Below are 27108 nucleotides of genomic sequence, written 5' to 3' on the forward strand. Positions count from 1 at the left end.
TAGCTCTGAATCACAACATGTGTAACCTCAAGGAGGTTTATATTGTAAGGTAAAGACCCCACAATAATACAGAGAAAACCCCAACAATGAGATGACCTCCTATGAGCAAGTACTTGGCAACAGTGAGAAGGAAAAACTCCCTTTTAACAGGAAGAAACCTCTTCAATTAACACTTCAGTTGGGCCTTGATTGTTTAAAATCTACTGATGTAAGGAGTCATAATTAACAAAAATACTTGAGTGTCTATAAATGTATAAACCTAACTGTAAATGTTTATTTTATTTAAGACAAAAGCTGATCTGTTGTTGGGGAAAAAAACAAGCAAACAACAAGTAAAGAGTTGTAGATAGGTGAGGGTTAGTGTGGACTGGCAGGTGATTCCTCTCCCCATGTGAAGAGTCAGACTAGGTAAGCTAAGCTAATCGACCACTGGCCTTTATGTTTCGTCCTGACACCCGAGAGTGATAGGAGACTTTTTTGCTCACAAACAAAAACAGTAACACAACTTTGTACTAAGAGAAAATGTGTTTGTTTAAAGGGCTAAAGTTATAGTGTCATATATGAGTTTGTCTTTGATCCACTTTCTGCTGAACCTTTCCTTTCATCGGTCTTAAGTGTACTCCCGGGAGTTTTACTCCCCCTTTCAAAAACAAATTGTCATCTACTACAGCAGTTGTAAGGTTTAGTCGAGACTTGGGCTTGTGGTAAATGGTTCTGGTTAAGGGAGCTAAGAACTTCAGCACTTTCATAGTTTTTCAGAAACCTTCTTCCTTCCAAGGCTGCTGGATTAGTGACTTCTCTTTGTTTCACTTCTAGACAAAAAACAACAACACAAAAACACAAAACTCAGACAAAGGAAAGGAAGGAAGGAAAGTAAATTCACAAATAAAACAAACCCATTTTTATAATTTTATTGTGTTCATCAATATGTTACTCACCCATTTCCAGATATCTGCATCTACTCAGCTTTGAGCAGCTCTTTCATTTCCATTATGCTTTGTTGTACAATATTACACAAAAATGTCCACTAAGAATTCGATACATTATGCAAGACGGACGTATCGTGTATATTTTATTGCATTATGGTTCAGGCCTTATACACTCGGGCATTGTTACAATTATTACAAGCAGACATGTGACTGGGGCACTTGCATGAAAAACAGGTATAACTTTTGATTTGATTAGACTGAGCATTCATAAAAGCAGAACAATGTAATTTTTAAATAATATCTTCGCTTCATCATTATCATCGCTTTACAAGTCTTGCACAGGGTTCCTGCACCATTTTAAAAAATCCAAACCTGTATCTTTTGGGACCTTTTAAGACCTCAATGTCCAAATTATGTGTCACAGTCAGGCTGTAAACAGGCCATAACCTGTAGCTGGGTATACAACTATGAAGGAGTACAATAATCCTTACACAGTGATATTTTTACGTGCCACAAATGAGAGTAAAGTGAATCTGTTTTTAATGATATCTTAGACAGAATCTACATATGTACCTTAGCTATCATACTTGTATGTAAAAGATGTTAACAGCATTATTGTTTTAATCTCATTATATTTTTCAGTAACACACTAATATATGCATGATGCAAGATTCAGTGATTACATTACAGTTACTATTGTCTTGTTAGGTTCTTCAGTTTTCTGCCGGGCAGATAGAAAGGAAAAGAAAAAATCAACATGCTACAATCATTTCAGTTTCTGGTGCTGGGAGGTGGAAAATGGTGTAGTCTACATTTTTGCAGATAACTTTTGTTTTTACTGCATGAAAGGACAAGCGATAATGAAACGCAAACTGAGTCCAGAATAGAAACACAACTTTAGCTCCTTGAAGCCATCTGCACAGACAGCATGCTAACACAAAGCTAGCGAAGAACCCAGAGTGATATTAAAGCTGAGCGCTGGCCAGCCCCAGCCCCGCAGCCAGACACTTCAAAAGGTAGCAAACTCATGCTTGTAGCATTGTAGCCTACGTTTCTATCTTTCATTTCTATCGTTATGGCCATCACTTTAAAGTTTCTTTGGTCAGATTTTAAACTTTGCTTTGTGTTGTTGGTTTTGTGTTCATATTGTAAAAAGTAAAAGAAAGATTGCTCGTGTTTCTGTATTCAAATAGGGATTTATATTGGTGTGTGGGACTGTAGCCTCAGGCTTATATTTTTAACTAGTAATTATGTGACAATGCATTTCAGGTTATTTTATAGAGTAGCTCTATAATGAGTAGTGTACTTTCTCAATCAAGTAATTAGCTAACATAGTGCATTTCTTTTAAGTAAAGTAATGCGTAATGACCCAGGCATTGGCTGCGACTCTCTTGCAAAAGAGATTTTTAATCTCATCTCGTGTTATTGTAGTTAAGTAAAAAGAAAAAAAATCTGACATACTAAAAGCACAGTTCTCAACTGTTTTGTTAAATTAGAAATGTCATGTGCAGCTACAGCTGGTACCAGTAGTGGCATTATTGAGCACTTCCATGAGTCAATCTGTAAAAGTGTGTGTTTAGACTCAGGCTCGAGTATGACAGTGCAATTTACAGTTTTCTTTCTTATTTTTGTCTTTACCCTGAAACGACACTTGAAGCTGTGAAAACATCTGAAATTGTTAATGAAATTAACCAACACTGGTTAACAGTAATTTGGTGATCATCGCATGTTTTAAGACCAACAGCAAAACTATTATTACGTTTTCTAATGAACTTGCTGGAACCCTGTTGTAAGACTTGCGCAAAGACCCTTTGCTTTTATGTTTTAGTCATCAGGAGCCACGCAGTGTGACGAAGCGCAACTCCAAGCAAAGTTTGTCCATTTGACAGAGGCACAGAAAGACAGAAATATTGAGAAACTGCAAAAACAGAGAGGTAGGCACTGTAATAATCCTGAAAACAGGTTCTGTGCTGTCGAAGCCTGACCTGAACTCCACTGAGGCCAAGGGGACTAATTGTTAATTAAGCAATGGTGATGAAAAAGAGCTCAAGTGTAAATGAATGTGTCAGTCTGAAGGAGCACTCAGACACACCTTTTAGCCCCACAAAGGAAAATCAGCATTATTTTAAACTTGACAGTGCACTCCAGCAGTTCAGAATGGCTGCTTATTATTCATGGTGAAATTGAAGTTCGGATGTTGTTACTAAAAGAGAGTTGAGTAAAAAAAAAGAAAACGATAAAAACAAGAAGGAGAAGGAAGATTGGTTATAAATTATGGGAGGCAGTGGAGAAGTCTTGGGCTTTTGGCTGTTGTGTGTGTGTGTGTGTGTGTGTGTGTCGGTCTGCTGTGGAGGTAAAATGAATTGCACCTTGGGGCAAAAAAGGAAAAATCTAAAAAGACTTTTTCTGAAGTTGAACACAAAATCACTGCAACTCCTTCTCTTAACAAGATCATCCCAGACTTTTCTGATGTTCAGCTATCAATGATGTAATGCTCGTCATCTATAGCATCTATCCTTTGCCTGCTCCGGTTGCCTCGGGGCAGGACTGGGGCAGGTTTAAGGCAATGTCTCTGAGACTGTCTCTCTCCTCCGTGATCTCCTGTATGTCCTGTTCAATGAGGGACAGACGGCTCTGCTGCTCTTTAGCGGCCGATTGCAGCTTCTGGATCTTTGAGCCTAGCGTTGGGCTCTCTACACTCCCGCGAAGCATGCTCAGACGGTGCGCTGTCTCGTTCAAGATCCGGTGAAATCGCTCCAGTGGCACATCCCCATCTGGAGGGAGGACAGAAAAAGAAAACGCTGCATAACAGACTTGAAAAAGATCTGTTTTTTTTAGACTGTGGTTTATTAATGGCTGTCCTACTTCACTTATTCAAACAGCACATAACCCAGCATTGTGACCTAATTGCAGTGATTGGATGATTATTCTCTCAAGCACAGTAGAACTGACCACAAAGTGCAAAACCTCACCTTTCTAATGAATTATAAAAATGATTTGACCAAAGAGGACATACAGTAGGTCAGATATATATGTCAGACCTAAAGGAAATGCTGCTCGGACTTGTGCACAGCAGTTATTCGTGTTTTACGGTCTGAGGAGTATTTCCATGTTTAATGAGGCATTAAAAGGCACCGAGCTCTTTAGTGGGCTGATATTTAAGGTATAATGAAAATTTATGGGTTTTATAGACACAGAAGAGCAAAAAGTAGTGACTTACCAATCTTGCTGATTAGCTCAGTTAGTGTAACAGAATAGGCCTCTAGCTGGAGCTTGGCTGCTTCCATATCTTCCTTTACGCTGGCCAGAGACACCCCAGGCTGAGAATTACAAGACATGCTCTAGAAACAGTCTTTTAAGCTGCACGCAGGATGAACAGATCGATATGCATAGATTTTTTCCTTCAAATATGTGTATGGCTGTGTTAAATACCTCTGAGGTAATCTGGGTGTTAGCTCTATCAGTCAGCAACTCCTGCACTGACAGCTGCTCTAAGGCAGAGTCTATATTGGAGCTAAGGTGAGCAGATGCAGTCCTGGTATGCTTAGCCTGGGTCAGAATGGCTTTGGATTCCTAAACACAAAAATGAGGGAAAGGTTAGCAAATGACTACTGGAAATATTCTGAAATGTTTATGAAAAACCACTAAGAGATCTATGGATCTGTGGATTGTGAGTGCTACTTTAATGTTTGCTTAGCTTTTTATTTTATATGTTAGCATGCTAACAATCGCCTAATCAGCATTTAAGTACCGCTGTGATCGGCAATATGTGACAGCATCACATATGGCCTTTTTTGATAGTGAGTAAAAATAAACATCAAAACTGAGTGAAAACATAACAGTCAAACTCCCATCAGTAAAATGAACCTGGTGCCCTCGTAGACAAACTTAAGATTTATACCAGCACAGACTTGGCTAATCAAAAGAGCACCATTAGATGTTAGCCTTAAGGCACAGACACTTAATATCAGCACTTGACAGAACAGCAGTATCATGTGATGAGAACTTGTAGTAGAGAGATGTGGCACTCAAGGAATCCTGATGAGAAATTTTCTGGGGAATTCTGTAATGTCAGAGATGGCGATCGTTACATTTCTTCCTCCAAAGAATCAATAATCTGCAACTGATGCATGCACACAGCTTGGGGTTGGGTTTATGTAGTGGCTGTAAAGTGCATTGGTGGTTGATCTTGGCTGTGTGTTTATCATCTGAATTAGCACAGTAGCTGGTCGGGTGTTGATATGAGCCAAATATGCTGATTGTATTAACACTTCGAATTGAGCTTAAATTAATCCTTGGTGTAAAACGTTGCAAAAAAGTAGGAAAACACAACTTATTTCATAGGGTTTTTTTTCACATTTGACTTGTGATATTATACATGCAGTTTTTATGCCTCAGTGACTATTGAGTTTAAGCTACGGCTCTCCATTAATTCATTGACTGGGACTTTTAAAGTCAAAATAACTTCCCAGAGTTGTTACTCTAGAAGGTCTTTGGGTGAGATTAACTGGAACATTATTATTTGTGACATCATCTAATCAGAAGCTATACTTTTGAACAAATTAGGAATTTTGTTTTGTGTATCACACAAAAAAATGATTGACTTACTGCAAAAATGTTGTCAATTCCACAAATTAGCAATTCTCCAATTAACATCCATCATTTATAATCCCATTTGTTCAGTGTTATGGTTGGAAAAACAAGTATTCACACCTTTACCACAGCATGCGCTTTTTGTTCGGCGTCCTTTGCCGTGCTACTTGAGATGTTGGAGTGTTCCAGAGCTGGTTTAAGCATCTTCTCGGTCTCTGCGACTTTCTTCCTGACATCAGGCAGGATCTTTTCCTCCAAGGGTCTTGCCTTCTTGATTGCAGCCTTGGTCTGCGCCTGTTGACGGGGCCACTGTGTAACCATGCCTGAATGGAGATTCAAGCGGATGGATGTTATTAGGATTAAGGCATAATCAAAGTTGTATTAGATTAAAAAAATATTTGACTAAAAAGGTCACTGTGTACTGGGTGAATTTAATTTTTTTTATCCACTCTTTATTACTCTCTACTATTACTGACTGTCCAAGCAGACAAAATAACCTAAGACTCTCTTTATGTTTCATAAATGTCAATATTTAATTAATGAAGTTTAAGCTAGAACGACTCAAAACATTCTGGCTCTTTCTGTTTTTCTACAGAAGCCGCTATTGTGCTCAATACGTGACAAATGGGTCAAGACATTACAACCGTGATGACATATCTATTATATTAATACACGAGTCTCTGGGTCATACGGTGGTTTTCTTTTCACCTCAGTACTTGACATTTCAATTTAAGCAAAATAATTTAGTTGTACATTCAACAAAAGCAATAATGTACGTCAAAAAGATAGAGGCTTACGTTCTAGTTGTCTGTGAAGAGAGATTGCTTCTGATTCCACCTCTTTGCCTGTCACAACTGATGACAAAGTCACAACTTTTGCTCCGTGAGCTTGAGTTTGCAGCTTTAGTACAAGAGAAGGAGGATAAAGCAAGAAGTCAGTAAAGTCAAGTGTAGTTTATTAAATCTTTGCAATAATGTTTATTGTGTTTCATGTTATATTTTGTTCAATTATTGTGTTTGTAACAAAATATTCTTCTGTAATTTTATATCTATCTATCTCTCTTCCTTCCATAGATAGGGTAATTGGAAACACTAAATTGCCCATGTGAGTACAAATGGTTGTCTGTGTCTATGTGTTAGCCCTGTGACAGCCTGGTGACCTGTCCAGGGTGTACCCTGCCCCTCGCCCTAAGACAGCTGGGATAGGTTCCAGCAACCCTGAAAAGGATAAGCGGAAGAGAATGGATGGATTTGTATTAGCTGATCTCAAAACGAACAGTGACGACGAACATTACGCCTACGTTGCTGACATTGCACGTACCTTACGTCTCCGTGCACATTGTTGATTGTAAATACTTTTCGCTAAACTCTGGGGTCTGTGAAATGTGTTGTCATGCATATCTATAATTGATTACTTTGCCTTATACAATGAAAATGTAGCTTGCAAAGAAGAAGAACAAAAAATATGTTTATATGACTCATTTCTTTGGTGTTTAAGGTTTTGCTGTATCACTATACGTAGTGATAGAATGAACATAGAAAGAATAACAATAAATTAACATACATTACTGTGTTTTAATAATTCACAGAACTATGCTGTTAACATGGCTAATAACCATCAATACTAGCAAACACTTAGTGTGGTTACCTTGCTGACGTTATTCACGCTTTCCATGCTGTTGTTGACTGTCTGTAGTAAAGGCTCCACCACTTCTCTGACCTTAGCAATGAGACCGTCTTGAGTCTGAACTTGCTGGTCCAGTTCTTTTGTCTGTTTCACCAGAGTCTCACCCCACTACACAAGAAAGGGGATAACAAGAAGCAACAGTTCTATTAGAATAAAGATCTTTTTTTTAATTGCTTTCTCTACTTTTCTCAACTACCACGTACACAAAGGGCACCTTAGCATATTTCTGGGTCATTTAACAGTGTATTCTGCTCAGACATGCTGCTGTGGTAATCACCCCCCCTCCAGAACAACATGTGCCCTGTGAGCAACAGAAGCTGCCAGAATCTTCTCTCCTGTGCCTCAGTGTGCGTCTTTCCTTGCCAAATATTAAATGAGAAAAAAACGAAGTGACATTAACTTCCAATTCCCCATACCTCTATCTCTATATGACCCAAGTTAAACAAACCAGAGTGGTTCCTTATATAAGCAGCACCCACACTAATTAGAATGAAATGATTGATTTATTGGTTCAAAATGCAACAGAATATGCTTGAAATCGTAGTGAAGATTAAACTGACCTCTGTTGTAAAGTTGGTTAGATGTTTGGTTTGGTTGAACTGAGTGTGATCAGCCTCCGGATATGGGCTGGCATCTGTCAGAGCCAGCTGATGTAAGAATGATGTGACGTTACCCAAGGCAAGCTTTAAACCAGCAGCTTCTTCCTCCAGGGCCAGCTGTTCGGCTACAGTATCGTTCACCTGCACCGTCAGGTTCTCCTTCTGCTGCTGCATCTGTGTGATTCTAAAATGAAAGAAGTACAGTAAGAATGTATCAAAACATATAATATATCCCCGATAGGTGGGAAACATATAGAAAAGTTTTTTTTAAAAAAAAGTTCTTGTCTCTGTTCTACACAACCACCTACGTGCACATGCATGCTAAAAATGTGCTAGTGCTAACTTCTAGCTTCACATTGGCTTTTAACCACACTTTCCAAGGTGAAAGTCCTCTTCTAAAGCCACTGCACATTCTGTCTCTTTCTTCATTCTCCTCTTACAAGTCTCCTGTCATGAACTAGATTTTCTACAGCAAACGGTTCCCAGATGCAGTGCAGGAGTTCTCTCACTGAACATTTACATAAAAATATGGTGATACTGATATCAAAACATGATTGACTTACTGACAGACTGACTGAAGTCCAAAACATGTAGTCTATTTCAGCTTTAATGTAAAATATTATGGGTCATTTATAAGTGTTCATATAGTGAGATACTATACTACAGGATCATTCGAATGTCACATATACTGTAAATCATTTTCCAAATAATAAGATGATCACAGCGTGCAATACTGAATGCAATAACAACCTTGAAACTAATTTAAAAAGTGCTTTTTTAATTAGTATGCGAGACAAATGTTTTTCTTTTGAATCGTGTGAACACAAAAGCTCATGCAGCAAAATTTCAGCCTTCTGTATTATCCTGTTTAATAAAAAGCCAACTTAAAAAGACAAAAAGTGAAAATAAAAAAATGGGTTGATTATATACAACAGCAGCTTTATACTGCTGAGGGATAGCTCAGTAGATAAAGTGATCACCCCATGGTTGGAAGGGTTGGGGGTTCAAATCCACTGAACGGCTACCATGAGGTACCCCTGAGCAAGGTACCGTCCCTACACACTGCTCCCCAGGTGCTAGATTGGTGGCAGCCCACTGAGTTGATGGGTTAAATGCAGAGAGAAACATACATTATTATTTATTTTGCAACCTATCTGACCCAGACACATTATCATATAATGCTGTATATTATGATGCATCAGTTGCAGAAACTGATGCACCAGTGAAATTAGTGTTAAAGAGTTTCCTTGTGTTTTAGACTTTATTTGCAAGAATGTACAGGACGTATACAGAGGTCCTCGTTTCTAAATTTAAAAGAAAGACGACCCACACAACAACTTGATGTCTCTCCCCTTCTCTCTGCTGTCTCAGAAACCCCCCTTCTTCCTGTAGAGCTGACTTCACTTTGCACTCAGCAGTAGGAGGTACTTGGCAGAGGGAGAGGAAATGGTAGGTGACATCAGTGTTAAAGAGGTGTGTTTGACTTTGTGACTTATGCTCTTTCTTTGACCAGCATGCAGTTTGCTGCTTGCTGCGGCTCAGTCACACTAGAGCAAAAATAGGACTTCGATTGAGAATAAGAGAATAAGCAAACATTTGCTGTTTAATTTATAAAACTGGACAGTTTTCCAACAAATGTCAGTCAGTGTGAAGCAGTCTGGAGTTTGTTTTACTTGTCTCTTTGCAATAGAGGACTGAACTCAGTCGGTTACCAGCCAGTTGTATTCTGGTTATATTTCTGTTTATAGAGAGATGTGCCTATGTCATTTTGCATTAAAGTATCTGTCCTGAAGCATCTATTTGTGGAGGAACTTCTGCTTCTGTCAATGAGGTTCTGACGGCAGTCAGGATACATTTTAAATGTTAATTTCTGTGTCTGTAGACCGATTAATTCCCCTATTATTGCAAATAAAATGGAACTGATTACCAATGACTACATTCAACTGCAGACTCACAGTTGATGCGTGAAAGTCATTTTAAAAAGTGCAAATAACTGCAGATGGTCACAGATCTAATCTCCAACTTCCAGGAAAACATTTCAGAGAGGTCTTAAGTTAAATGCAATAGTTTTTGTTGTGTCCAGTCTCCAACCATTGTTTATCCTGATGTGACTGTAGCATCAGAAATGGTTTGAGATGGTTCGAGCATCTTTGTAAAGCTATTCATAAAATTCTTCCTTTGCTCATGGTTTCGCATCCCCTCCATGTTTATTGTTATTTCCCCAACATCAGAGAAAAGAGCTTGTATAGTTAACTTGCTTTCTCTCCCTTGCAGCACTGTGCACAATATCTTGAGAGTGACATGAGCACATGAATTGCTTGTATGTAGTATAGTACATACAGCAAAAGTATGAATGCGCTGTGTTATCAGAGCACAGCTTTCAGGATGGCTTTATATATGTGTGTGTCACTACACTTTTATTCTCCGCAGTCAAGACTTCTTGTGTGTGTGTGTGTGTGTGTGTGTGTGTGTGTGTGTGTGTGTGTGTGTGTGTGTGTGTGTGTGTGTATAAGACATCTGAGTCTCCTGAAGTTCTCCATGAAAGAATAAACCTGGCCGCATAAGATATCCCCAACAACAAATCCATTTGTACCGCTGTAATTGGTCACTACGTTAAATACAGCAAGGCTCAAAGAGCCCAACCTAATGCACAAATTTAATTTTTGTCCCTTCTGCCTTATCTCTTTCCCCACTCAGTGATTAATTTCATACTTTTATGTCTTCATTCAAAGATCCTCAAAGGCATGTTTTAAACCTATAGGGAGCCTTTCTCCATCAGAACAAGAAAACAGCCTGCTAGTGTGAAACTATGCAAATATATCACTCTGTGTTGTGAGAAAAAGAAAAGAAAAGGGAGGGGCAAAAAATGACTGCAGAATAAAAACTGCAACAGTAACTGTAGCTGCTTTTATTAAGAGATCTGAAACATGACTGGGGTTTCAACTAGACACTACATGTCTGCACAGATTTTACAAGACAGACTGGCTGGAAAGCTGTGGTTTAAGCTTTTAACGGTGACCTAGCATTGGCTAAAAATCATTTTTTGCTTATTTTCAGTGATTTAACTTTTCACTTTGCAATAAGGATGTACAAAATTGCCCCGAGACCTGGTGACATTTCTACTGGATGGTTCTGACTATGGTCAGAAGAGGCACAATGTTCAAAAAACCAGAAAAGGCAGTGAACTGCTGTTCAGTTTGTTATTTAAATTATTCTTCAACATTCTACTTTATGTAAAAGCTCAATCAGAAAGTAATAATATCTCCAAAAAACATGCAGGAAGGTAAAAACAAGTACGCAGTTTCCCACTAAAATGTAAAGTCCATTAATGTAGCTCAAAGTTGTGCTGAACAAGTGCTACTACCCCTTTGCTGTTGATGATTACAAACACTGAGGTGAATTGTTTCTAACAGTTGCAGTGCTGCCGAGTACTAGTGATACAGACCTTTTGTTGGAGACAGGTTGAATACCTTTGTCATTTTCTGATTGGGTAGCTTCCTGCCTATAAAATGCCTCTGATCTGCTTAAGTGCCACCACATGGGGAAATATGTGTGGGAAATGCAATTTTATGCTGCCCATCTGTGCGTAAACTGCTCACTTTGCATCCTATAAAGCGACACACAAACGCACGCAGACACACACACACACGTGAGCACGCACACAGTGCTGCAGTGCTCCGAAGATGAACACAACTCCTCTGAATCAAGCTGACTACTGGTAGAAGGGAGTAATCAATTTGGAGCTCCTCACTTCTTGCTCTCATCATGGCCACCGGAGGGCTTTTTGCATCATTCTGTCTAGCATCCAGGATAATCCTCAGAGCAATCACACACTAGGAGATGCAGCAAGCGTGTGGCAAATCCAAGAAAGCAATAGGCTTACAGTAGAGAGAAGCTGTCTCCCTGTGGCTAAATGTCTTACTCCTTAACTCTAGTGTGCTTTAAGAGGCAGCAGCAAAGAAGAGGACCTTGAGCTATAATACAGTGATAGGTGCACTTTGTTATATACACACACATGGCAAAAGCGCAATAATCCAGGGAGTTGTAGAATGCTTTATGTGAATGTGAATTCATACAAAGCATTGTTTCTGCCTGTGCATGTCTACAAGAGCATATGTTTGTCTTTGTGCTCACTGCTCCGTTAGGTTCCTGATGTACTCCTCTGTAGAGTTGTCCTGCAGTAGATCCATCAGTGAGCTATAGGTCTGCTTTGAGGCTCTTACTGCCCTGTCGGCTATAGCCTCGATGTGGTCCGCTGTTTCCCTGTGACTACCAGAAGAAGAAGAAGAAGAAATAAAAAAAGTTAAATAATGTAAAAGAGGAATAAAAAGAGCATTACAGAACAGTAGAGTACTGCAGCTGCTGCAAGGAAAGAGAAAAATGGATTTCCACTCTGGATATTTTTAACTAGAACAAAGGTGTGACTCTAAAGCGCCGAGAGCATCGATTCACAGTAACCTAACCACAATGTATTTGACAAGCTAAAAGCCGGGAGTGATGAAGCTCCGTAAATTACTATTGCGGTCTTTGCTTTTAACTGACAACTCAAAGTCCATTGACCTAACTTACCTTTTCATTAGCACCTGTGAGTCATTGACCATAATGTTCCATTTGTTGGGTCGTGACACTGCCTCAAAAGGAATGAGCTGTGAAAAAGGTAGTGAGAGAAAGCGACATACTGAGCAAATGACAAAAAAAGTACAGCTCTGGTCTTGGAATGGCTCTAAGCTGTTTGGACGTGTTTAATTAAATCATATGAGGTCACGTAATTTAAAGGATTTTTCACACTTCAGCTGATTATTTTTAAAAGTGTTTTTGACACAGTGCTGTTTGCAGTCAGAGAAATTTTCATTTGTGTGAAAACTGTGTGTTTCTGAGAGTTATTCAGAAAAATACAGCATTGCGCTAAAATCTTGAACCACCTCTCATTTCTTTATATTTTGCTAGAAAACTAAAAATAGCTGCATTGATTTATTCAAATAGGGTAATCATGGAAAAACAGCACATGAGGAAAAAACTGAGTTTGAAAGTCAATATTTGGCATGGACACAAAACACAGCCTGAACTCTCTCTGGCAGCTTTCTTTAAGTCAGGGGTCTCCAACTCCAGGCCTCGAGGGCCGGTGTCCTGCAGCTTTAAATCTGTCCTTGATCCAACACAGCTGATTTAATAATAATAATAATAATAATAATAATAATAATGGATTGGATTTATATAGCGCTTTTCAAGGCACCCAAAGCGCTTTACAATACCACTATTCATTCACTCTCGCATTCACACACTGGTGGAGGCAAGCTACAGTTGTAGCCACAGCTGCCCTGGGGCAGACTGACAGAAGCGAGGCTGCCATATCGCGCCATCAGCCCTTCTGGCCAACACCAGTAAGCAGTAGGGTAAAGTGTCTTGCACAAGGACACAACGACCAGGACAGAGAGCCCGGGGATCGAACCGGCGACCTTCCGGTTACGGATGCGCTTCCTGAGCCACGGTCGCCCCAATTTAAATGGCTAAATGACATGTCCTGAAGCTCTCCAGAGGCCTGGTAATGAATTAATCATTTGATTCAGGTGTGTTGACCCAGGGTGATATCTAAAACCTGCAGGACACCGGCCCTCGAGGCCTGGAGTTGGACACCCTTCAGGAAAAGTTCTCCAGGCTTCCCGAAGGACATTTCAAAGCTCTTCACTGGATGTGAGCTACCTTTTGTTCTGTTCTTTGTCTACCAGTTGCTTTCCACATTGTATTGCATGATGGCTCAAAATCCACACTTGTCCTCGTTCAAAGGTTTATCATTTCTGATAAGATCTGAACCACCTCTGAATTAAACGTAGCCATAAACCATGACAGTACCTCCGCCGTGTTTTACAGATGAAAACAGATGCTCAGTGGTGTACCTCCCCCTGAACCTGTCTGTACATATTGACTGTTAGCTAATGATTTGAGCAAAAAGTTTTAATTTGGGTTCTCATATGAACATTAAAAAATTTAAAAGACTGTCTTGAAAATACAAACCCCAAAATAGAAACTCAGTACATCAAAAATAAATGAACTTCTATTTATTGACATGTACAGTTCTGCCCTGTTTTTTTTTTTATTATTTTGCAATATTTGTCATATTCGACAAAGATTTAAATACAAAATGCAGATTTATTAGATCTACTTTTAAATACATCAATTCCTTTTTCACAGAGGATTAGATATGGTTGGATAGTTTAGACCTTTGTCTAATATTACATTATGTCTGATGATCTTAAACATGTAAGTGTAACAAATATTGCAAAAAGAAAAATGACAAAAGAAAGAAATCAAAAAGGGGGCGTAAACTATTTTACAGCACTGCACGTTAGAAAAGTTGTGATCAGCGAAACAAACCAGAGATTTTCTGGGATTTTGAATGAGCCTAAATACATGATCAGCGTTACAAAATGACCTGTGAACATAAGAGCTTTGTCATTTTGGGCTGTGACTGTCTGCATTCTTGCTCCACGTGGAAAAGAATTGCTGGTGAAGTTGAGAAATGTGATTGTGAGACTTCACAACACTGGAAAAGAATACAGCAAGATTTATGGCCAACTTAAAAATCACTCGAAACAGTTTCAACAGTAATCAGAGGTACAGTACATGCCCTAGTACTACAAATCAGGATCCTTTTAAATGAGGTAGTACTTACACAATCTAAAAAACCCCAGACAAATGAAACCTTCAGACTTGGCACATGGGTTATCAGTAAAAAATTTGATTTTCTGTGACAGCTCAGAGAGCAAGCAACTCTCTTGCTTTCTCTCTGGCACAACACCGCAAGATCAAATTTGACTTAATTAACAATAAACAGGGAAAAGAAAAAAAAGTTTAATGAACATGGGGAGTGATGGTCATATAAGACCAGGATCAATTTGTCCAATGTATTTGGTAAGAACAAGGCCAGGACTACCAGAATGAACACACAGAAGTAAACACATGATGATGATGATGATGATATGATTATATGAGTCCAAAAAGGTGTTGGGGGGGATTTGTTTTATAGCTGGAACCCCAAATATGCAAGACTATTAATAAAATAGCAGTAAAAAGTGTAATTATGGCCTCATTTGAGTCCAAAGACAGTCTTTTTAAAGATGTGGGTGGACACAGAAAGCATTATAAATAAGGCTTGAAGCTCAGTAATGGAATACTTAGAGCTTTGTTGTATTGAGTGCCTACTGTGTGGGATATATTTACAATGTAACGCCTGTAAGGTAATACAATTGCGAATCAGCTGACATGAAAGTTATATTGCACTGGAGAGTACTCAATACTTTTGCATGTTTATATAATGAACCTCCTTGTATAAATGTATGTAATCAAGCAGGTTCAAAGCAGGGGCATATGGGGGGGAGGGGTCCTAAAAAGGTCTGAAATTGCCTGAAGTTTTGTCTTAATAAATGTAGTGTTTATACGGTTGAAACCAGAGTCCTTCCCAGAGTGGCATTCAATTTGAAAAAATGCAAACAAAACGGGCAAACTGAATCAACAATTGACACACAAGCATTTTTCTTCATTTTAGTGGAAGGGAGGTGGCCGCTGTGCTTATTAATATGAAATTACATTGCTGTTGCTTCAGGCATACCCAGGTGATAAGCACAATGGACACACACACACGCGCACACACACGCAATCAGAAATAGAGAGTTATATATTGGCAAAACAAGCTCACTCATCTCTCCAAACCTAAATAACATGGCAGGAGTATCTATAATAAATTCCTGCAAGCGTCATGAAGAGACCGTGAAAAGCCTTGAGGCAGGTGAAGAACAAGTTGTTAATTTTAGCGTCCATCAACATCTTTGGGTTTTTGTTTCAGAGGGAGGAGTGTGCCACTCATATGGAGAACGGTGGGGGTGTGAGGGGGTGGAGTTATGGTTTTGCCTGGGGGGAATCTTTGTGGATCTACACAAAAGAGCAGCATCTAGCAAGGTAAACTGCAACCTCCCACACTAAAGACAATAAAAAAAATAATAAAAAAAACATGCTACATACAGTGTCAGCATGCTAGCACACAGTATATAATGCAATGGCATAAAAGACTGATTATTGCTTACAGTAATATTTATAGTACTTGATTTAATATAAGCATATGCTTGAGCTATCATGTGCAATACCTTCTAACCCAGATAACAATAAAAATGTTCCAAAGAGGTTAGTTTGATGTTAGGACTGCTTGTTTTTGTCAATCTTCCCTCCAAAAAGTTCTAAGGAGGGCTACTTTTGATCAATTTCAAATTCCCACTACCAAACTTTGCTACACATTTGATACACTGCAGTATTATTCTCTGTCTAGCTCACTGGTTATCTAACTGGGAGTGGGCTTTCACTGTGAGGCACACAGGCACTCTACAGGGGTCGTGTATAACCGGTGGAAAACGTGCCGTGAGACTGAGTAGAACGAGTATGAATTATGCAAAGACAGTAAACAAGCAGGACTTTGCTGATGCTGCTGTGCTGACCTTTGGTGAATCTGTTATTGTTAATGTCATTCATGTAAGCTCACATTTGGATTCACTGGCAAAGGGGACTTTCTTTTTCTCCCAATCATTCACTCATACTATTGATTTTGACATTTTTTCTTCCTTTGTGGTGTGAAGGCCACTACCGGTGCTGTGAAACCACTCAGCTTAGCAGTATCTTAACTAAATCTTGTCTTGTTTAACTAATTTTGTTAAGTTTCTGCAATGCTGGCCTGCTGCTTGTGCTAACGTTTCCACACAGAGTGCTATGAAGTACCCCTTTAAAACCAGTGGTATATCTATGATATCTTTACTTAGAATACCAATTTAAAATTTGACAATAGTGCATAGTTATGCTTAGGTCTGCTGTTCTGCTGGAAACCTGGGGCACGGCAATATTCATCACAGCTGAACAATGGCTGCAGGTTGATTTACTTCATGAAGTCTGTGATGGATAGCTCAGATCCACATGTCATCAGTTTTCTTCAGTGAAACTGTACAGAAACAACCGAAGGAAATTTGTACTGCAGAGTTAGCATAGTCAGTGCTACGAGCGGTTCCCACTTGAATACAAACCTTAGACATGATGCAGCACCATAAGCGCCCCTTCACTTGTCAGAACCTGTGTTTTTGTTAATGTTTCTAAATCTACAAACTCTATTTTTATCCTGGAAATAATCAGATTTTTAGTCGTGACACACTCACAGCCCACTCACAGGCCACTTTATTAGGTACAGGTGCACATCTAATCAGCCAATTACATGGCAGTAAGTCAGTGCATTTAGACATATTGTCATAGTCAACACCACCTGCTGAATATCAAATGAAACATCAGAATGGGAAGAAAGGTGATTTAAGAGACTTTGAATGTGGTGTGGTTGTTGGTGCCAGATCAGCTGGTCTGAGTATTTTACAAACTCCTGATGTACTGGGATTTTTTCCTGAGCAATCGCCTCAAGGGTTTACAGAGAATACTCCAGTAAGACACAGCTCTCTGGTTTGAAAATGCCTTATTCATGCCAGAGGTCAGAGGCGAATGGTCATGCTGCTTCAAGGCAACAGAAAATCCAATAGCTTCTTATTACAAAAAGGTATGTAGCAGTGTTAATTCTGACAGCAAATGTTTGTTTAGTTTTTTAGTCAATCTTTGGACTACAATTTAATTTAGTTTCAGTCATAATTAAGGCATCTAAATTCTATTAGCTTTAGTCAACTAAAGATTAAGATTTTAGTAGACAGAATCTTAAGTTAGTTTCCTCCGTCATTTCTATCCTTCTCTCTAACCTTACCGCACAAGGAGATTACTTCAGTTTAGATCATTTCCAAAACCCATTCCACCTTCCTGCACAACTTAATTAGTTCTGATTGGATCTTGTCTCTCCAGAATCCTTTCAGCAAAATTGTCATCATCATCAATGTCATCATCGTTTTCTTCCTTGTGTGTTCGTTTTTATTTAGTTATTGTCTTGTATTTGTCAGGAAAAACAGGTCGGTGACAAAAATGAAATTATTTTATTAACACACAACATGCCAAGACTGGAAGCAGATGAGCTGCAGCAGCAGAAGACCACACTGGGTGAACTCTCACAGGAAAACTGAGGCTACAGTTCACACAGGCTTGTCAGGCAGCAACTATATTTCCTGATCTGATGAGTCTCAATTTCTGCTGCAGCAACTGGATGGTGGGCTCAGATTTTGGAGTAGCCCACATAAAAGAATGGATCCATCCTGCCTCGTACCAACAGAGGCTGGAGATTCACTTCATGGAACAAAATCCAAGGAACGTTTCCAGCACCTTGTTGAATCTATGCTATAAAGAATTAAGGCAGTTTGGAAACCCAAAGGGTGTCCAAAGTGGTGCTAGCAAGTCATAACTGATAAAGTGTTTGAGGTGGCTACAATACTGAGGACAAAGTGTACATTTAGGTCACCTACCATATTGTCCAGGTCTTGTGTTGCCTGCTTCAGTTGTTTCTGAGACACTCTGATCATGTGTAGAGTGTCTGTGAAGGTCTGACACACAGCCCCGCTGCTTTCATCCTTCCTCCTCTCCTTCCCCTCTTCCTCTGTCATGCTGATGCTGCAGTTCAAAGAAGATGTAATGCCATGCAGCTGGGCTAAAAGTGTGCCTGTAGAAGCTTCCAGCAAGGAAAATTGTTTTATTAAGGCCTCCCGTGCCTCTGTAAGAACAAAGCAAATAAAACCACGTTAAGTCTTTCATGGATTTCTTCACCAAGAATACCATTCTTCCAACTCTTTGTAGCTGGAAAGCCGTATTTTGACACATCTCTCATTCTCGGCTCCCTCATTTACTGTGTTAATTCATGTGAGGACTCTCATCCATTCTACATATCGGTAGTCAGAATAAGCAGAACCATATGGAAATTTATCCAGATGCTCGTATTTTTTTTTTTGCAATTTCACTTTGTTTGCTGTCGTGTTTCTAATTTAACTGGCTGCAAAGGCATTTTACAGAACAATTAGTACAATCTGTCCGCTTTGTTGCTTCATTTTGGGACATGCTTTACTTGTAGCTTTGACTCCGTGTCTGATAAAATGAGAAGGAAGGAGCTTGTGTGTGCCCACACAGCGAGTCTGTTGATTCCACATACTCATTAAATCATTACTGGGCCATCCAGTGCCTTAAAGAGCACGACTGGTAACAACGTGTGTGTGTGTATATATAGCGTGGGTGATGGGAGGGCGATTGTTGGGCAACTGTTATCATGATTGCAACTATAATCATAATAAGCAGGGATTAGCGATGCCCTGGCTGTCATATAAACAGGGATTAAGTTGGTCACACGGCGCCCTGTTCTATATTGTTATGATTTGTCTCCATTTGGCTTGTGCAGCTGAGCCTGTAAGCCTTTTCCCCTCCAAAGATAATGAGGATATATCAACATTGTGTTAAAGTAATTGGGAGAGGTTTGCATTGTCGCCTTGCTTCCTGATTTAATCGCTTTGTTGCGTTGTATATGTAGCCCAGTCACACTGGAGGAGACAGACACAGAGCAACAGCAGCAGATTTTCGAAACGCCGGGAGCGGTTTCACATCAAGTTTCTGCGGCTGGTCTTGTATGTACTGATATGGCATGTTATCATCTCATAGCCAAAGCGTGACACAGCGGTTACAATGGCACATTAAGCGAGCATCATGTTTCACAAGGCAAAGGCTGCCAAGTGCCTTGCAAGATGTCATGACCACGGAGGAAACATTAAAAGGAGTGACAGCGGAATTATCTCGGCTCCTGGCTGCTGATACCTTGGAAGGCCAGAAAATCCTCCAGAGCATTGGGCAGAGTATCCTCCCTTTGGTGCTCATGCTCATAAAGCCTGGCCATGTGATACTTCAGCAGGTGGTGCCGCTTCCCGAATCTACCTCTGCAATCAAAGTGAGCCAGGAGCTTTTCCAAATCCTGCAGCCGAGTCCTGAGCTTTTCCGCCTGTAATAGCATCGAGATTTTTCACCGAAGGTGTGAATGAGAATACGGGTTTAAAAAAAAACAAAAAAAACACAAAAAACACAAAAAAGCAAGAAAAACCAAACAAAACACTTGAAAAAAACAAAACACCACAACAGAATATCTATCTACCTCCATCTGTATTTATTTATTCAGATGCAAGGATTGAGATAGGACTCAGATTCTTGGTGCACCAAAACATCAAAATGTAGTATTTCACCAAAAGCAATGAATAAATGAATACCAAAAACAGGATAAGCACAGAACACTGTTTTCATATCCGCATCCACTCACTATTCCCCGCATAGCGTGCGGCCGAGGAAAGCATTTCTGCAGATAACTAGATTAGACTTCTTAGAGAATGGAAGTCCGGGTCTGAAAATGGAATAAAAGTGCCGTGATTGGCAACAGTTTGCTGACCCCGGCAGTTAAAAAATAGTCCAGAGCTATATAAATAGAGCCTGCGATCTGGCTGTGATTACACCTTTTGTTAAGCTGGTAGCCGTACGTTGTGCACGTGTGTGCACATCACGTGTGTTCTGTGTTAGCAGGAATTTCTTGCCGATCACTTTAGAGAGCAATCATCAGTGTATTAATAAGGCCTCGTCAGCTTAACACCACTCAGATAAAACAGTGAGTGCTTTTTCTGAGTTATTCATTCTTGCATTTAATCAAGTCCCGTCCATTTTAAAAATATATAAAAAATAAAATAAAATTCTCCTCTAAATTCTGCTGTCATCCACGGGCTTTTTCACACCGTTCTTGATCGTCCCTCGCACGTCTCTGTCTTTTCTCAACCTCTCTCTCTCTGTGCTCGTTAGTCTTTTTTCCCCCCCTTTCTATGTTTGAACCACAGGAAAAGTAGGAGCGGAAAGACAGAGAGCGCGAGCAGCAGAAAGCGAGAGCTGGGGGAGACTCAGGACAGTGAGAGTAATTGCAGGTGTTCGCAGCAGACAAGGGTTGGGATGTTCACTGAATCGCTAACACTGTGGAAATCACAGCATGCATTCACACAGGTACAAGTCGGCCCGGTGAGAACATGCAGCCACTTTAGCCGGAACAAGAAAATGCACAGAGAACAGAAAGAACACATCTGCGCTATTGGATTGTCCTCCGAAGGCAAATCCAGAGACACGGCACCTTAGCATACAGACGTGGGCTGCTACAAATCTAAAGGGACAGAGAGGAGCAGCGCGGGAGATCATTTTTCTGTTTCACTGCACAGCCACTGTTTACTTGCAATCTACAAATACAAAGGAGCCATATGGCTGCCATGAGGGTCTACAAAGGCAGGATGTACTATGGGGACTGTGTTATTTCAGGATCAAATTGCCCCTCACGCATTAAAAGTGTGCCAAAAACACCTTGCGTAGGTGTGCAAAACAATAATATGGACTAGTGCACGGACCTGCAAGGAACATAGTGAGAATGTGGGAAGGTGCAGAAAATAAAGACCCAATGCAAGGTCAAGAAAGCTATAGTCTGAAACACTGACACCTAAACTGAAGCGATATTTTGTAAAATGCTACACTTCACTTTTATTAGAGTGTTTTAAGACTGAATTGTAGGCTCCAGTCGGCACAGCAGTTACAGTGGTTTACAATATTGCTTCAGAGTAAGCTTGTGTGTGGCGTTTGCATGATCTCTTTTTGCCTGCGTAGCTTTTGCCCTGCTTCCACCTAAAGTCTGAAGACATGTTAGGTTAATTGAACGTGAAGGAGATAAAGTGTTTTAAGTTTATAGAGTAAAGCGCTGCATGTATATAAGGTTAAAATGTGACTCGCAGTCTTTAAGTGGTTTGAGTCATAAGTAAAACTAGAGAGTGCTATAGAAATGCACATAAGTACATTCAATCTGATCAGAATTATCTCACATTTTGTAGAAGAAATTATTGATTAAATAGTTGCAGAGTCAACACAGATAAAAAGGTCCATTCCTAAACAAAAAAGAATTCATATTCAATTCATGATGTCTACTGCTTCCTAAGTAGGAAAAGCAGGACTGCGAGGACCAACTGCAGCTGGTTTTAATTTGTACTTCTTTATTAACCTTGCACTATATTAAAACTCAACATTATTGTTTTTCATTGGGTCATTATTGCCAGATACTTTTAATAAAAAAGTTAAAAATCTATCCAATAACCTGCCAAAGATCAAATTACACAGTTAAACCAACTATCGAGCATTAAATAGCAAGACATTTTCTTTTGTAGAGACCACATAGAGCTCACAGAGGAATGAATATTGATGGACAAAAACACTATCGTGAGAAAAGGACTCTGTGCTGTCCTTCGTACACTCCAGATCCACCTTTAGCAGTAATAAATTGACGTGATTTTTGTTCTGTATGATTTTATCAGCCTCTCACATCCTTGTGGAGGAATTTTGGCTCGTCGTTTGCAGGTATATGCACAGCTCTCTTAAGACAAATTGTACTATTTTGAACTTTAACATTTAACATACTAACTGACACCTGAGATGTAGCTCTCAGGTTTTTTTGCAATTTCTCAGCACTGCACAACTTGACCTTGGGTTGAATTTGCTGGGACGCTCTGAATGCTCCAGTAAACTCTCAAAACTCCTCCTTTTATAGAGGTGTTCACACCTGCTGATGATGTCTGTCAAATGCATTTCATTAGCAGCACCTAGCTGCACACAATCCTGTGAAAAATGCTTATTCATATATTAGCATACAACCACTGCGCCGCGGCACATAGGTCTGCCGTGAGAATTGATCAGGAAGATTATCTGGGAAACACTGTATTAGGCCATCCTAGCTGTCATGCTAACATCACATACTTTCAGAGACATTATCTTGGCAGTTGAAGTGTATGTAAACTTGGGTCCCGTTTTAACCGTGACATCCCATATAATTTCTTCCTTATTCTAACTTGAATGTCTTGTATGGCGATCTTTACCTGCAATGATGCTTTCTGACCAACAGATGGCACTCTTACAAATACCAAGTGCTTGTGTCCAGTTACAGCCGTCAGTGACGGCCAGCCACGCAAAGCAGATTTAAGGAATACACATTCCCAACACAGTCAACTTGTGTAGCTTTTTTGCTATCATGTTTGCCATTTGACTACAAATGCTTATTTTTATATGCTGTGCCCTAATTTGTCATTCGAAGCAGTAAAAATTTAAAAAATCCTGATTTTTTGTTTTTCTTCCAAACGCAAATATTAACGAACATAAACAATTTAACGAAACATAGACCCACCTGTTTCTTGACAAGGCCATAACAAACTGGGCATTCCTCGCACTGGTGTGTGGCTCTGTTGTGGAAATAGTTTAACTCACATTTGTCACACTTGTAACCCACAAAGCCCTGGCGGCAGTGGCAGGTGCCGTTACTGCGACACTGCATAGAAACGGAGCCCATCGGGTCACAGTTACAGGCTTGGTGAGGCAAGATGGGACCACAAGGGGATGGCAGAGCCGGGGAAGCAACAGAGATAAACATTTATAGAGTTAGAAATGCCTTCATGTGTGATCTGTATTAGAGGAAGTATTAGAGGATTAGAGGATGGCACATAGTGCAGTTGTGATGCCTCGAGTAAAGTACTGTACCTCTGCAACCTCGTGATGAGAATCCAAAGAAGCCCAAACGGCAAGTATCACACAGTCTCCCCTCCACTCCTGTGCGACACACACACTGCCCTGTGATTGGATGGCATGCCAGTGACGATGAGCCAATTGGATTACATTTGCATCTGAGGAAGGCAGGAAAATGACACATTAATGATAGAGTCTGCTTCTAAGAATAGTTATTACTGCTTTTCATACAAATCAACTCTGAAGCGCACAGGGGATCTGTTTACATTTCACATCCAATGCCTGGTTGGAGGTTGAAGAAGCCAACTTCGCAATAACTGCAATCCCGTCCGGTCACATGACTGAGGCAATGACAATTTCCTGTCTGAGGATGGCATTCATTTACATGCCCAGATGTTCCAGCAGAGCTGCAGCTGCATGCTAAAGGAAATAAACACAAAACTTGAAACAAAAAAATCTGTTTGCAGCTTGCAAACAGCTTGCGGTACAAGATACGCCTACTTTGTATATCTTCAACTGGCACACTGGATTTCTTGTATTTGTCATCTATTTAAATAGGCTAGTATGACGAACAAAGATAAATAAAGTTTTGATTTTAAGAACAAGCCACAATGATCCAGGAGAAACATCTAGGGATATGCATCTTTGTGTAGACCAATTTTAGTGCAGAGTTTGATACCTTTACATCGATCAAAAACGTGTGTTTTGGAATCTTTATTGTCTCAATAGGAGATGTGGGTTACTTGTTCATCGTGTTCCAAACACATGTTGCTAACAGGGAAGCTGCAGAGTGCCACTGGTGGCCAACCTGTGCAACAATCATAACATAACAGGGTTGAAGTGTTTTTTTTAAATTTTCATTTCTCATCCTTTATAAATGATTATAGTAATATATCAGCAAATAGCTAACACAACATCTTGCTTTCACATCTGCAGTTATGAGTGATTTGTTTATGTTATACAGCTTGATTTCAGTCACCAGCCAAACCAAATATTACATTTCCCAGTTTATCAATTCATTATGAAAACAATAAGAAAAGACAAAGAATAGAATAATAGAAGTCCTATATCCCTCTGTGGTGTTGTTCTGTTCTGTAGAGGCTCAACTGTGGTAGAATGAAGCATAAGAAAAGGATAAGACAATCAAAGGACAAACACGTCACAGCTATTACTGTTTCTGCTTTTGTAACTTCAGTTAGTTTTTTTCCCCCGCTTTCCATTCTCCCAGCCCAGCGAGTCTCTTCTTTTTTGTGTTATCTTTCTGACCCACAGCCATTTGTTCAAACCATTTTCAGCTTTTGCCTTTCATGACTCAAGACAGCTATACCTGTCAAAATAGAACTCTTGAATTGAAGGCAATTTGAATGGACTATTTTTTCCTCTTTTTAAAAGTCCAACCTGAAGGTCAAGTAGCCTTTAGTAGAATATGTCCATTAGCTTTCTGGTTGTAAACACAACAATATGACAGTATGAATTGTATGCTGATACAGTTTAAATGCAACACTGCCGGAAAAAAGGTTGAATGCAGTGGATGTTTCCAAGGGAAGCAAGCCAAACACATCTATAAGTGCAGGGGAACTCTTTCAGAAGACCCATCTTTCATTGCTCATCTTGCACTGACATCGTAGCGTCATAATAAATTACCGGCACACTCTCGGTTACTCACACTTGCACTTCTGGCCCACTGTCTGGTCCAGGGCGTTGCCGTAAAAACCCTGCTGGCAGCGTTCACAGTGATCTCCCTCCGTGTGTCCCAGGCACTTCAGACAGCGCCCAGTGACGTGGTCACATATTCCCACCGCGTTGAAGTCCACATTACCATTGCAGTTGCATCTCGCACATGGCTGAGCTGCCCCTGAGAGCCCTAGGGGGTCACCATAGTAGCCATCTTCACACCTCTGACAGCGCATTCCTACACAGAGAATGAGGTGAGAGAGAGACGGGCAGGAAATAGATGAATAGATGAGAAAGAACACTGCTGGAGGTCACCGTCACCCGACCTCAGCTCAAATTAAGGTGGAGTGCGCTACAGCCACCATCTTTTCAGTATCACGCTGTCGTGTGGAGACGCTCTGACTGCTTTGATCTTGACATAAAGCTCGTTACTCAGTGTGCTTCCCATCCATACGAATTTGTTTAAATTGTTCACGTCACCTGTCTGTCCTGCAGGGCAGTTGGTACAGACCACCTGTCCTGTCTCTGCAATTTGGACACAGCTGGTCTGGCCTGGGCAAGGGCAAGGCTGACAATCACCAGGTGTGCCAATCAAAGAGTTGCCATAGTAACCATCCAGGCAGCGCTCACAGGTCGTCCCGGTGGTGAAGTCTGAGCATTCACATACACCTGAAAAACACACAAAAAAGACACATTGGTAATGCACATGCACACCTGCTTAGACAGTGTTGTTTATCTCACAAACAGGGGACAGAAAACAACGTTTTCCTCATCACCAGCAGAGGACGCTGTGTCTCTGACCATCACTGCACCTACTCCCCATAGATACTCCAGCTCTGTTAATAAAAGGGAAAAAAAAGAAAAAAAAAAAACATAGTGCTCTCCACAGCCCACTGCGGAGAGCGCAAGACAACTAAATTCACCCAGTCTATAATTGCTTTGGGAAAAATATAAGCCAAATGTGGTCCGAAAGACCTTCAAGAAGTAAAGCAATTCCCCCTCCAAGTGGGAGAGATTACCAATTCTATGATGTCCTAAAAAAAACAGAAAAAACAAACTGTTGTTTTGAAACCTCTTTTGAAGAACAACTTGCACCTTTAAGCCACTCTAAAGGATTTACTCACGTGCAAAATGTGTTGATATACATGCGCGTGCATAAAATCCCCGATGAATTCTGCTCGATTTACCGAGCTGCTTTTTGCCCTCATGTCACATTTCAAAATCCATTAAGCTACGGGTAGTGCTGAATGATATGACATGATAATCGTAGAAAATACCCACAGCAGTGGAGGCACTGATATAATGTATGGGTATATGGAGTGAATGTAAAGCAGCTTTCGGTGACCTGCCGTGGCTCTGAAGTCACACGCTGAATCGAAGAGACCTACGTAGCGGTTTGAGCAACAACTTCTGAAGCCATTAAGACAAAAAAAATTCTCACATGATTTAAAGTGGCACATTAGTGTACCACAAAATAATAAGTGCTAACATTCTTGGAAGACATTAATTATAAGGTATAAAAATAGTATCTGCATTTGAGTTTCTTTGTGTGACTGCGCATATTTTTTTTTTTTGGTGCACTGCAAGATTTTTTTTGTGTTTTAGTATTAATCAAATATTATATATATAATAATTAATTATATATATTATTTATATCTTCTACAGAACACCAGTAACATGAATCACAAATAATCTGCAGGCATGTGATTTTCTTTTTTTTCTTTTTTTTTTACTGAGTCCTCATTAAAATTTCCCATCACTCCCCTCATAGCCTACGGTGTAATTCAGTGAAAAGCTCTCTGCTGTGCATTTTTAAATCAGCTCACACTACTGAATATTGGAGTAAATAAATTCTTGCCTCTAGTTATGGGGGGGGCGGGGGGGTCACCGCAACCAGTGTCCCCCCCCCCCATCGTGAACCTGCGAGTATATGAGATGGAATAAAAGCTGCAAAGTCATTAGCGGTAACAATTATGCTTTTGCCTCATGAAGTGTAGACTTCTGGGAAAAAAAAAAATGATTAGTTCTTCGACGATGTGAGGTGAATGATAGTAACTTTCAAGCATGTAATGCCAGTCATTTAAACAGAGCATTTAGCAATAATGATTGTTTCCAGCATGAAG

At 40.0% G+C, this 27108-nt stretch overlaps 1 protein-coding gene across 1 annotated transcript in view; it reads right to left on the reverse strand.

The window, feature by feature from the left end:
- Positions 1 to 2652: 2652 nt before the first annotated feature.
- LOC146629223 (laminin subunit gamma-3-like) overlaps positions 2653 to 27108 on the reverse strand; it is a 43753-nt gene continuing 19297 nt past the window's right edge. The window contains exons 3-18 of the mRNA XM_085359921.1: positions 25466 to 25654; positions 24978 to 25223; positions 23578 to 23731; positions 23327 to 23469; positions 22977 to 23155; positions 19556 to 19736; positions 18226 to 18470; positions 12377 to 12453; positions 11942 to 12076; positions 7769 to 7991; positions 7170 to 7316; positions 6320 to 6422; positions 5643 to 5845; positions 4362 to 4502; positions 4150 to 4249; positions 2653 to 3703 (exon numbers count right to left, since the gene is read on the reverse strand). Of these exons, the coding sequence (XP_085216047.1) occupies positions 3441 to 3703; positions 4150 to 4249; positions 4362 to 4502; positions 5643 to 5845; positions 6320 to 6422; positions 7170 to 7316; positions 7769 to 7991; positions 11942 to 12076; positions 12377 to 12453; positions 18226 to 18470; positions 19556 to 19736; positions 22977 to 23155; positions 23327 to 23469; positions 23578 to 23731; positions 24978 to 25223; positions 25466 to 25654 (2729 nt within the window). The 3' untranslated portion in view covers positions 2653 to 3440. The remainder of the gene's footprint in view (positions 3704 to 4149; positions 4250 to 4361; positions 4503 to 5642; positions 5846 to 6319; positions 6423 to 7169; positions 7317 to 7768; positions 7992 to 11941; positions 12077 to 12376; positions 12454 to 18225; positions 18471 to 19555; positions 19737 to 22976; positions 23156 to 23326; positions 23470 to 23577; positions 23732 to 24977; positions 25224 to 25465; positions 25655 to 27108) is intronic.

The sequence above is a fragment of the Diplotaxodon limnothrissa genome, linkage group LG7 (assembly GCF_057381915.1).
Source record: "Diplotaxodon limnothrissa isolate DT_005_m linkage group LG7, D_limnothrissa_male_GT1.1, whole genome shotgun sequence".
Classification (NCBI taxonomy): domain Eukaryota; kingdom Metazoa; phylum Chordata; class Actinopteri; order Cichliformes; family Cichlidae; genus Diplotaxodon; species Diplotaxodon limnothrissa.